Below are 12,894 nucleotides of genomic sequence, written 5' to 3'. Positions count from 1 at the left end.
TTCACCACTAACGTGACTAGGAACCCCACTGCAATGAAAACAGGAGAGTACTGCCATGGAAACAGGTGACAGACTCTGAGCTGCTTGGTGTTCCACAGATGCATGAAGGTTTGCTGACAATTCAAAAAGCACAGAGCTAAAAATAAATAAATTAAGTAATAAAACCCACAGAACAGAACTCATGTGAAATGTAGTCTTTTGTTTCTACTGTGTGACCATCTTTCCCTTCAAAAGGTAGTTTCTGCATATATTCACCATACCTATCTAGGTATGACGAAATGTCACTTTTTATTTGGTTATTTATGAAACTTAAAGTGAGAAGATTCTCATGACTTTTGGAAGAGCTATTAAAAAATTAAACACCAGTGAATCTGGATATAAAGTTACTGTTTTGAGCAACTATGCAGGTTATGCTAAATTCTGTCCTATCCCTGATGTTGCTCCTTCCCAGTAATGCCCTCATCTGCACTGAAATCAACCAAAAAGACTGACCAGCCCTGCATTCCAGAAACATGGAAGGTACTTGAGTTTAAACTGGCTTGGGATCTTAAAAGACTTAAAAGTGTTCAAAACATGAGAAGTATTTAAAGTGGCCTCAGGCTGGCATCCAAAGGCAAGTGAGACACTAGTTTACAAGATAAAGGGCTGTTAAAGCATACAACAAAACTATTCTTTGCTATTTCCACTTCACTTAGAGGGATTCCACTCAGACTCCCCAATGTCTGAACTCTGCTGTAAGATAGTCCACACATTTTCTTGAGTCAATGAAATTAAGTGTTATGACAATTTACTAACAGCTCATCTTAAAACTCGAGAGGCATGCTCCCAATAGACCTGGGCCGATGATACCTCATACCTCACCAACAGAAAGAAAGGAAGTATTGCACGTTTATTCATACCAACGATACAAATCAAAAACCTCTGAGAAGTCAAGACACCAGCATTTCACCAGGCAAGACTGAAAGTTTGGTTGAGGAAAGGTAATTTGTTATGACTGAAATCCATTATGTGGCCACTACTGGCATACCACTGACCAGGGTTCACAAGGAAGGAGAAGGAAAGGGAAAAATATCACCATCTTCCCAGCTGAGCTGGCTTTATGTGGGAAAAGAAAGCCTGCATCCTTTTATGGGAAGACTTGCAAGGATGCAGACCTTGACTGAGAAAATAGGTAGATGGAGGAGTTACTTGTAACCTCTTAGGGTGGTTTCAGTTTTATCACCACAGACACACAGGAAGTATCATACTGCAAAAATCCAACACACTGTCCCTCGACCTGCCCATTTCAGTTATTTAAAAGTGCACTCCTCAGTGGCAGTATCACAATATATGTCACAGTATATACAATACTCCAACGGGAGTGTAACCAGATTTGGCAATGTTGAGGGTCTATCAAGCCTTCTCCAGCTTTTTCAGCTTTGCCACCTCTTGCACACGTTCCCATTTTCTCCCCCGCTCCTACCTCTACAAGGTGAGGTGCCACCAGGCTCCAGCAGCGCATGAGGTGGAGCAACGGGCGAGATTTACTCCTTACAATTCTGAGCATGGCATCACCAAGCCGGAACAAGTGAAGTGCACTTCTCCTGTCCTGGGTAGATTTTACTTCACCTACAAGAAAGTATAAGAAAATAAATGGAAGCTAAGCAACAGCAGCTCCTCCATCTCTAGATGTCTAAATTGGAATTTAAATCAGGTTAGAAATTACTACTACTCAGTTAGAGGGGGGAGGGTGGTGGAGGAAAAAAAAGAAAAAAAAAATCAATGTAAAACAGCCTATGTAAGTAAAAGAACAGGAGATGGGCCCGCGTTTTAAGAACAACTTATTAAAACATATATTTTAAGTGATCTTTTTTTTGGCAAACATTTTAAAGACAAAGGCTTGGAGAAGTAGTGCAGAAAAGTTAAGCAATGAGTTAAATAATTGATATTAAGACCCAAAATAGTAGTTGCAAAAGCCTTTGGTGACATCTACAGGAAAGAATATAAACTGCAAATTATTTAGTTTTGGTTTATCCTTTTGTATTTCTTATCAAGCAAAGGATACGAAGCAGAGAATGTGAGAAAATACTTTTCTGTTCCCTAGCCAGTAATACTCGTTATTTCCTATTTGAAAGGGACTCATCTTCCATTGTTCTTACAACATTTGGAAAGACACTTCATTCTCTCATTTAAAATATGCTGGTGCTTTTATCTCTAACAAAAGACGTAATTGGGGGCATACCACTTTTCATATGAAAAAAATAAAAAAGGCAATTAATTGCTCTATCCTAATTTTAATTCATTATTACTAACTACTGTTGATTGACTACTACATACGTGATAAGAGGATCGCTATTTATTAAAAATAAAGTGATGAATGTTGAGGCCTGGAGACAAGCAAGAGCAAAAACCGAACAACTTGAAGTGTCACATTGACAAAATGACAAGTAGCGCTTCAGGGAGAGGGGAAACCGATTAAATTGGAGACATATACCAGAAAAAATCCACGTCTGCCACAGGACAGAACAAAGCCCATATGACTAATATAACTTCTAAAGGCACAGTACAAATTTAAGTGAAATATCTTCCTTTGGGTCCAATCCTTCTGCTCTATTTGAGACAGTGATGGAAATGACAATTTACAGGCTTTATACTGTAAGGTATATGCTCCACTCTGCCAGGGAAGAGCAAGCAGGACAAATCCCACTGCTGTATTTAACATTATTCAGTTGTATGCTTTGTTTGCTATCACCCATTTTCCAAACGCTTCTGAGGTTATCCCACTGTCAAATGTCTAACCTAAATCCACTGTCTTAGGTCTATGTTCACCTGTGTTTCCTTACTGGATTGGACTCCAAAATGGCGCTGTGATTAAATATCTGTGGATAATTAACACCCCCAAAGTCCAAGAACCAAATGAATGTCCTCTCAAGTGTTTCATAGCAGGTGTGGATGTGGTCCCTGTCCAAAAAAAGCGCTCAACTTTTTCTAAAGACTTTGAATCGCTCCTACAGAAAGATCTTATCAGACTAAACACTGTGTTTTATTTATACCTTGACATTTCAATTGGAAAAATTAAAACTGGAAGAATACAAAGCAAGTCCTGTAAGCAGTACAGTTGTATATGAAACACAGAACTCTGTAAGGGATCTTCAGGCTATTTACCTGGCATTGCTAGGGAGTAATCAACTGTATCTGTGACTGAATGGAAAAGCTGGGCCTGAGAAGCCTTCTTGAGCTGGTAAAGGAAGCCTGCTAATGCCATCAAGTTTAACTTGTCAGCAGCATCTTCAAAGAGCCTGTGAGTAAAAGAACAGAATCTAATTGAAAAATTCAGGAAATGCAGACTTGAATGTGTATGTAAGAGGAAAACCCTTATCTGTACATGGCTGCCATGTGTTGCCTTTGGTGACACATTGGGTTATTGAGGACTTCTTCACTTACACAGTGCTACAGAAAGACTTTGATCCAGAAGCTATATTAATTGGTGGGTGGAAAGTAGAGTGCTGTAGGACCAACCAGAGCCCTTCCAAGATTCAACTGCAGTACTAAAACAAAAAGTCACTTTTTTAAGGAATCGACGCTTCCTCATTACTGTATCTTAATGCTATAAGCAGTTCATGAACCAGTAATCAAAAAAACAGTGAGAATATGCCCAGTCCTCACAATACAGATCATGACAGCTTCACTGACTTTTGAGTTACACCAGTTTGCTTCATCTGAAGTTACAACCCCTTACATGAAAAACAAATTAATTCAAGTCTTAGACCTGAAGTTGCTGTACCTGATTTGCTATTTAGGAATATAAACAAGAGTTGTTATTTTCAGCTGCAATGAGCTCTTAAGATTTAAGAGTTAAAATCTGTACCCTTAAAGCAGTAAATTTATGCTTACATAGGAGGTGGTTCCACAGAGATCATAGTGAAGCCACAAGTTGACACAAATATGATTTTCTGACGTTGCTTTTAACGAGAAACTTTCTATAGTCCTGGGAAACTGGTGATTGAGTCCTAATAACGTCCGCACTGAAGTAACATGCAGAAATCAAACCTGCATCATTAAAATTACAGTACTTCTAATCTCTATTCCTCGGAACCACGCTGTATTGTGATCCCCCTGAATACAAGGTACTTTCCATGCACAGAGTCAAATTCCTACAAGCAGTGTCAGTATGCATACTTTTTCCTCTGAATTTACAAATAATGCCCTCCTATGGGCAGAGATCAAGAATGCAAAATGTCAGCTGGAGAAAAAAAGGTATTAGAAGCATGCAAACCCAGGAAATTTTCAGCTCTAGCCTGGGCTGCCGAAAGAATAGCAGAAATAGCAAAAAAGTCTGATGTATCAGCCTGCAGACCGTGTTGTAGGGACATGTAATCTAGCCATTCTGTGACAATACTTGGTGGCCCTTCCTCCTCCAGACACACTGGGGCAGGCTGACAAGCTGTCCACACAGTCCTGACAGAAGCAGCTGCTTTCTAACTGACACTGGTCTTGTCACTCAGTCCCTTCCTGTCAGGACAAGACACCCACTTGTTTTGCCTGCTTTAATGAACATAACGGATTAACTTACATGCAAGCAATAAATCCACCACTCTCAGGATGCATTTGATTTACTTGGCATATTCACTGTTGTGCACATACTCAGCCCAGTACCTGCAGGGCAGGTACTGCAGAGATGCAGAAAACCAGGTCTTTTAGGAACTGCTGATTGTGACACACACACAGCTCTTTTGTGAAACTCCACTGAAGCAAGTGGCTGCAACAGACAAAGATCAGGCCCCACTGCACCACAGAAAGTTCCCCTTTGGTCCTGTTTTGGGAACAGGGATTCTGGTTCCTGACAGCGCTGCTTTTACCTGTCAGCTTGCGTGGAGAGTGTGAGAACAGCCTTAGCAGCACTGGTCCCACAGAGCAGGCTGCCTCCACGGAAGTCAAAAGCTCTGCCCTTACTGCTCTCTTTGATGAGTTCCTGGATAGAAACCGGCTGAATGACAGGATTGCTGCTGAGGGTGGTCTCCTGCTCGGAGGTCAGTGTCTGGGGAGACTCCCCAGGCTCAGAGTCTGGGTGCAGCCCTCCAGGTGCCTGCTGTGACTGGGTGATGGTAAGGGAGGGCTGGGCAGCACCGTCACTGAAGTGGGTGTGCTCCAGTGTGCTGATGTACTCGCACACCCTGAGAACAAACAGGAGAAGCAAAAGATGAATAAAACCCTCAAAGCAACTCCTCCCCCCACTAATCACCAGGCTCACTGAAGAAACGCTTGGGTCTGTATTCCAGAGGTGAGTCAGAAGGACAGTGCAAGTACAGCTCTCGGCTGCCTCACAGCCCCATCACTGTGAGAAGCTTGCTTACGTGGAAACCCTCTGCCAATTCACAGGCACTGATTTCTACATCTGAACCAGATATGATGCACAAGACGTTTTCCTCAAACCGTAAACAGATGATCTCTAACTCTCAGACTACACATAGATAACCTGTCTTCTTACATCCTTTGGCCTGCCGTGTGCCTAGATAGCAAATAGTTTAGTGGTGGTGCCTGAAAAGCCCATTTAGGTTCCTGGGTCTGCCACAGTGTTCTGGTAACTTCACAGTTTCTAAGCGTTGATTTTGTCTCTGAATAGTGGTGGAAAACAGCACTGCCTTTTCTCTTACAGATACTGGCAGCTAATTCACTCTGACACAGTTTATACAGAATGCTCCCATAGCATGTAAAGTCCTTTTTCTCCGTCCGTTACTTTCAGGTAACATGGTATAAATTCTGTTTCTTTTGGGAAAGCCGGTGAGTACCTGAACACATGAGGCCAACAGTCCTGATTGTGGCTTCCCATCTCCAGGCCCACGTTAAGGACTGCATCCATACACAAAACATGAGCAGTGTGCAGGCAGACTCCTTGCACTTTCCCCATCTGCTCCAGTTTCTGCTCCACTTTCTGTTTCACTGCAGCATGAAAAATAAATAAAACCATTAGCTTCTCCAGCTTTTAAACAAACACTGGTTTGTACATAGGGTGATGGCAAAGGTATACAGTCTGAAAACTATAAAAGAACATGGATTTTAGACAAAAAACAAATCAGAGAAACCCATTTCTTCCTAAAAACATAAGGCAGTTTAAAAATCAAAATCCCTTTGGAATGGTCTTATATGCATGAAAAAAATCAATGCCAGATTGACACCCTCCACCCCCAAATTCACATCTTGCGGCCCACAGAACAGATGCAGGTTGCCAGTGATATTACATGTTTCTCTTTGGAGCTGGCTGGCTTGATATTTATTTATTTATTTTTACCAAAATCTCCTTTGCTAGGCGAAAAAAAAAAAAAGTTTGCCATTTTCACATCTATTTCCATACAAAAGTTTCACCAAAGAGCTTTTGTTAATGCATACTCTTGTCAAAGCAAAACTAATCCTGAGCTGAACTACAAGCATTTGGATCTCATTCTTTTTCCTGAAAATCTCTGAAAAGCTTAGTTTTCATGCTGCATTGGAATGGAAACAAATTTTGAAGCTTTGCAAGCTTTCACAGAACAGATCTGTTGGCCTCTGGCCACCGCTACTGCCTCCTCTTTGCTTCAGCATGGCCTGGCCAACTCGCTTCGATCATATCTAGCAGAGCGGTCAAAAGCTAGTTTGTGCTCAGGCCTATTCAGTTTTGTTTTCTCTACTGAGACACCAAATTTCAGTGCCAAGCAGGGTCATTTGTGCAACACTGTGTTTTGTTATGGGCTTCTTGCCATTAGAAATTAGATGTCATCAGACACATTTTATGTGCTTCTCCAAAGAGCCATTGGAGACAACAATTGACTTTACTGACTTCCACTGTGTTTGAAGTAGTGGTATAGTGATGCAGAACTTTTTACATGTTATACATATATAATTTTTTTATTCCAGCTTCATTTAACATGATTCAGAAACAGTTTTAAATATCTGATGATGACAAAAGACAACCAAGGATGTACACACAAGACAGAGAGAGGGATGCAAACTCAGCTTATATTACTACCCAACACATTAAAAAACGATATTGTTTCTCTGATGCCCTCTGTGGTACTAGTATCACAAGGCTTAAAAAGTGCCCATTTCAAAAATGCTGTTGGCTTATCTACTGTGACATAATGTTAAGTACCTAGGACAGCAGGACATATACTGAAGCCTCTAGACATACATCCCACATGCCTACAAGCGAGTGGTGCACAGTACTGGCATTCCTCTCTTCCCCGCAGTCCTTCTTCTATGTGTAGCAAAGTACTTTCCAGTTGCATCTTTGCAGGCAATATGAGATAAGGTAGGTAATTTAATCAGATAGTTACCTTGAGCTATAGTATCACTGGGCTCTTGGATTTCTTTTTCCTCTTTCTCTTCTTGGACACAGGAGGCAGCAGCCATTTGGGCAAGAGCAGATGCACAGTTAGCAGCAACTCCTGTAAAGCAACAGCACAATTACTGTTTAACCAGCATTTCCTCCCCAATCCCATGCAACCTCAACAACAGGTTGTGTCAAGGAAAGTTGGTTGTATATGTCTATGCTGCAGGGCAGGTGGGCTCTATGGGGAGTCCTACAGTCCAGGTTCCCATCCAAGACTGGAACAGGATGCTGCTTTTCTCTCTCCCAAATTCCTTCAAGGAAAGTTACCATCCTGTTTTATGAGTCTGCCATGACATCCCACATGCAGCAGTACCTAGAGCACAGCTCAGCCGGGCTGCCCTCCTCAGTCCGTCCAGGCTCACACAGATGGAGTCCTTCTCCTTTTGGTTCTGCTCCTTGGCTCCTTCTGCTCCCAAGATGAAGGCCAGCCCCTTGGAGCTGCCTGCCATGCGGCCAGTCAGTGGTGTGGACAAAGTATCAATCAAGTTCTTCCAACAGCCGATTAAAAGGTATCGGGCAAAAGCAACTCCTGGAGTGATAAATACATTACTGCTACTACTGGAAAATGACACAACAGCAGCTTTATCATCAGTGGTAAAAAATCAAGTCCTCTTCATGCTGGACTACCAATTCATGTGTAGGATGTACTGACATACTTCCCTCAACCCTTAAATTGTTCTTCTAAAATACAATCTATCTGAATATGCTTATGGTGTGTAACAACCCACTCGTGCTTACGATACAGTCTTAATACCTGCAACAACAGAATCATCTGTCTTCCGGTTTTGGGAAAGAGGAGATTGAGCTGAAGGAGATGCCATCAATTGGCCACCAATTGCACTGCTTCCCAAGCCATCGATGTCTGCCAGAACATTGAAAAACAACAGATTACTATTTGACACGCAGATGGTATAAGGAAAGCATCTCCTGCTGGCTCTTTGTTCAAATATGTACTAGTGCTCCTGACTTCTCAGGTATGCTTTTTAGTTGCTCTTTTCTGGCAGCCTTCTGAAGCCTTGGCATAAACATGAACTGCAGCATCTTATGATCTGCCCCATATAACCAACGTTTTCTTGAAGATGGGAAATATCCCACTCTCAAAAGCTGCACGCCCCCGCCCTCGAAGTTATACAGTCAACAGAACTCTCAGCAAAGATTTCATGGTATTTCTTACAGTTCAGAACTTCCCACACCCTTAAATCTCCACGTTTCTTAGTATAACCTTTCAAATCTTGCTAAATCCTATATCTAGAGTTTCCCAGACCTCAGTCTGAGTCCTCAAGTTGCACCGGGATCCTATGTCCTAAATGCAATTTTTAGTAGACCTATGTAGGTTCAATCTCAACAAAAGAAATACCACCTTTTCTCCAACACAACAAAAGACCAGCTTCTCACAGAGAGTTTAATGTTAGGGACATCAGGTTGATTTCCTTTCTAGCAGCCCCTGTCTGTCTGTCTCTTCTCCACATACTTCATGGCTATTGTTTTTCAAAAATGTTTCTTTCAGCTTCCCAGCTCAATAGCGAAAAGCAACACTGAGCTCAATACAATCAGCAAAAAACTTTCAGAGCAGTGCCCTTTGATTACCAGTTAATGGCTCAGCTGAAGCCAGCGTTCTCCCGGCATACACTTTTAATTACCTCTGTGTAACCATACAGTATACACATTCAAGCAGACAGTGCATTTTATATCAAAACAATATCATAGACATCCTGCTGCCTTTCAGCTGATACCATTTGATTTTTTCCTCAAATGAAGCTAAGGACTGTTTTGAAGAATTTGTTAGAGGGGCTCCAGGTTATCAGCTTCTCTCTAGCACCATTTGGCATATCCCTGGCATAGCACAAATCTGAACCAAGGGGAGCCCAATCTGTGGAAGGCTTCCAGGATCAGATGCCACTATTTATATTTGTACTGCACCACAGGCACACTGAAATGGTGTTGCTATGACATCAAGAAAACAGCAGCCTTACCACTTATCATTAACAGGTACCAAGTCTACTAGAACTGAAGCTGACAGAGTTAAGAGATGTTTTGGTTCAGTGAACAAATTCACTCTCCCTGTCTCCCAGGGACGGTTTGTTTTTAAACCCATGCTTCAAAAGCTTTCTGTCTGATCCAAAACAAACACTTAAGTACCTGCCACAGTTAAATCTGATTCCTTCTCTACCAGTAATTTCGTGAAACACCACATGTTGCATGATGACATGCTGTTCTGTATGTAATGCAATGAAGCAGCATGTTAATGTAGCTTGTTTTAGACACGTGTTTGGAACTTAGCCTTGCCACCATAACGTAGTACTGACCGGTCAGCATGGTGATAAGTGGAAGGCTGTGCTCTTCAGGGCTTCCCCAGTATCCAGCTTCCCCCAGCATGTTCCTTTCTAGTACTTGGTGGTACAGTTCTTCAACCCAGGCCTGGGAAAATACCATCAACACTCCACTGGACTGGACCTGCTTCATGAACTCCTTCTGCAGAGAACCATAAAAGCCAGATGTAAGACAACAGTAAGCTCTACAGCATGAGCCTCAGCCCCTAGATATACTCCTGAGCGTAAGGGAATGCAGGAGTAGAAATGAAGTTATGCAAAAATAAGAATTAACCAAGGATCGCAATGTGTGTCTATGGTGGAGAATGACATGAACAAGGAACTTTCCCTTCCAGATGTAAGACAACAGTAAGCTCTACAGCATGAGCCTCAGCCCCTAGATATACTCCTGAGCATAAGGGAATGCAGGAGGAGAAATGAAGTTATGCAAAAATAAGAATTAACCAATGTGTGTCTATGGTGGAGTTAATGGCTCATGAGCCACATGAACAAGGAGCTTTCCCTTCTCTTACTGCAGTTCATGCAAGATGCAAATCATAATGACAGTTCTTGCACAGTGACAATGGGACATGCTGATCTCTCACTATTTCTACAAGGTAGGGGTAGGATCTCAATTCCAATAAAATAAGTTGTGGCACCTAATGCTGCCTGTCCAACAATCAGGCCCTTCTGCGTTGAACAGTCACCAGAGGTGAACTGGGGTCCAGTGAATAGGTATCTTAACTATTTTCAACTATTTTATCTTAACTATATAGATATCCTGTGAATAGATATCTTAACTATTTTCAACAATACTTAGGTCATGTTCAGGCCTGTTGTGCACAGTGCTGCCCCTACAGAAGGTCCTGAGTCACAGATTTGGTCTCGCAGCTGCTGAAGAACATACCAGAACTGATGATGTTAAAACCCACTTGTTTCTGAGGTCTTCTAGAATATAAATGCTCTCACATGGGAAGCTCAGCAATAATGGTACATTTTGACAGAATTTTTTTGTTTTTCATTTTTTTGTTCCATATATCACCGATTACTTTATTTTTAGGAAAACTGTGAAATTACTTCTCTTGGGCAACTTATTTGAAAAACATAGATTAATGTTTTATAAGTCCTGCAGCCTGCAAAACAGTTTTTAAAAAGCCCAAGAAGTTGAGGAATCCCAGGTGCCACAAAAATCATCAGTTCATATTACTAAAACCTAACTATTTTTCACTCTAACTTCTCATGTCTTCATCTTGCTTAACACAAATTAAGTGTTAAGCAAGAAATTTGTCATTATGCTCAAAAGTAGTTGTGAGATGAAGGTATGTCCCCTGATAACGTGCACGAACAATACTTGCTGCATCACATGATGCTGATGAAGCTCTGTTCTGAAGATAGAGTATCCATCAAAATGACTGATACTTTAATGATAATCAGTAAGCAGCATTCATTCCTCCCCAAATTACAGTGAAGCTGTGTAATTCAGATGCATGACATTTATCGTGCAAGATTCATAAGCAGCTTGGAGAAAGCTTCATTTGCAATTATTATTTCTCCACTTAGCAAGCAGCCTGAAGGCTTTACATGTGGGCTGTTTTATGTGAAAGGAAGCAAAACAAATTTTCTTTTTTTAATGGTTTTCCTATATTCCCCAACTCACCAGCAACACAGGGGCTTGGGCAGGCTTCTTCCTGTAGTAATCCGAGTTGGCCAATTTTAGGTTGAGCAGCAGAGTGTAATGTGAGACCATGTAGAGACTATCTGCATTCATCAGAGTCTGGAAGCTGAAATTTAGGCTTCCCTCAAATCCTGGTGAGTGCATCATACCTAACAAAAACACCATGTGAGCTCTCACATTTTACACAGATTTTGCCTGGAAAAAAAAAAATCAGAAACTAACCCTAGCATTTCAGCAGCAACAGATTGCTAGAATAGTTAATGAATCATCAGTAGAAATTACTCTACTAAATGTACCAGAATAGGGAACAGAAAAATAAGTAGTCCATCTAGAATGCAGTGCTGCAAGTCAAACTGAACACTCCAGTCACAGTCCACAACATGCTAAATTTGAAATACACAAGGAGCACCGGCATTCATTGGGATGACTGCCAGGTACCAAAAAAAAAGGCAGGATACATCTGCAATGCTAACTGGAAAGGTGAGGTGGGAAGGGGCAGAGGCAAAGCCTGCATACTTAACTGAGCATACATTGCAACAAATGGTGCTAATGAAGGTGACAGCCCTTTTAATCCACCAGTAAATCTGCCCTGGCTAAGTGAGTTGTTGGATGGGGACTGGAGTGTTCAGCGCCTTGTAGGATCAGGCTGTAATCATCATTCTCTCCATGGCCTAGAGGTATGTGGACAAATATTTCGGGCCAGGCTGGCTGGAACTCGTTACAACTCCAAGCCCTGTTTAGTTCATACAAGACCTGCTTTCTAGATAGCTGAGCACTTGCAGGTCTGTCAGACCCATAAGCCACCTGTAAGCGCTCAGTACTACTGAAAATGCTATTTGTATGAAACGACAGCCTACAACCATGCCCAGTGGCACAATCCCTTCTTCCCAGGTAGGATGGACGGCACATACATTTTCCTCTGAGTTAGCTGACCTACTGGTAGAAAAACATAAATCAAGTATGAGCAATACCTAATTGAATCCCCATGATCTGTAGTTTGAGCCATGAAAAAACCAGAAATATTAGACCCCCCCACAGGACCCACAATATTTCATGGTTTTCACATCAACTGTGAAATCCATTCATATAACGACAATTAGGTAAGATTAAGGAGTAAGCTTTATCCTAGAGGAACGTTTGAAATGAAACAAAAAACCAGCTTCCGAGGTTAGTTACATGATGAAGTAAGCTGTGTCATTTGTTAACTGCTGCAGTGGTTTACTGTGAATATATTCCTCCCACCATAAAGCTCATGCCTCTTCTTAGACAAAATACAACAAACCATTAACATTAAAAAAAAAAAATCCACACACAGAAAAGAAGCAAATGTTTTTCTTGCCTCGTGAGGGTTTGAAAGCTCTGTGCTGCTGCCTTCTCGGACTTTCCACTGTCGTCACTTTGGGGGCGTGGATAAGGTGAGTAACTGTTTGAGGGCGGATTTAGAAAGAGAGTAACTGTTCCAGGGTGGGTCTAAAAAATGAATAGCTGTTCAAGGGAGCAACCTTTGTGGAAGAGGGGTGATAGGGCTGGCCACAAACCATACGCACACGGGTTGGCGTGTGCTT

General features: G+C 41.7%; 1 protein-coding gene across 1 annotated transcript in view; it reads right to left on the bottom strand.

Annotated features, from left to right (window-relative positions):
- Positions 1 to 12,894, bottom strand: part of KIAA1244 (KIAA1244 ortholog) — a 96,965-nt gene that overhangs the window by 20,419 nt on the left and 63,652 nt on the right. The window contains exons 13-21 of the mRNA XM_009319146.1: positions 11,312 to 11,478; positions 9,652 to 9,817; positions 8,100 to 8,207; positions 7,659 to 7,874; positions 7,290 to 7,400; positions 5,769 to 5,919; positions 4,839 to 5,153; positions 3,145 to 3,278; positions 1,463 to 1,608 (exon numbers count right to left, since the gene is read on the bottom strand). Coding sequence (XP_009317421.1) covers positions 1,463 to 1,608; positions 3,145 to 3,278; positions 4,839 to 5,153; positions 5,769 to 5,919; positions 7,290 to 7,400; positions 7,659 to 7,874; positions 8,100 to 8,207; positions 9,652 to 9,817; positions 11,312 to 11,478 — 1,514 coding nt within the window. The remainder of the gene's footprint in view (positions 1 to 1,462; positions 1,609 to 3,144; positions 3,279 to 4,838; positions 5,154 to 5,768; positions 5,920 to 7,289; positions 7,401 to 7,658; positions 7,875 to 8,099; positions 8,208 to 9,651; positions 9,818 to 11,311; positions 11,479 to 12,894) is intronic.

The sequence above is a fragment of the Pygoscelis adeliae genome, unplaced genomic scaffold (assembly GCF_000699105.1).
Source record: "Pygoscelis adeliae isolate BGI_AS28 unplaced genomic scaffold, ASM69910v1 Scaffold172, whole genome shotgun sequence".
Classification (NCBI taxonomy): Eukaryota; Metazoa; Chordata; class Aves; order Sphenisciformes; family Spheniscidae; genus Pygoscelis; species Pygoscelis adeliae.
This window is presented reverse-complemented; position numbering and strand designations above follow the sequence as displayed.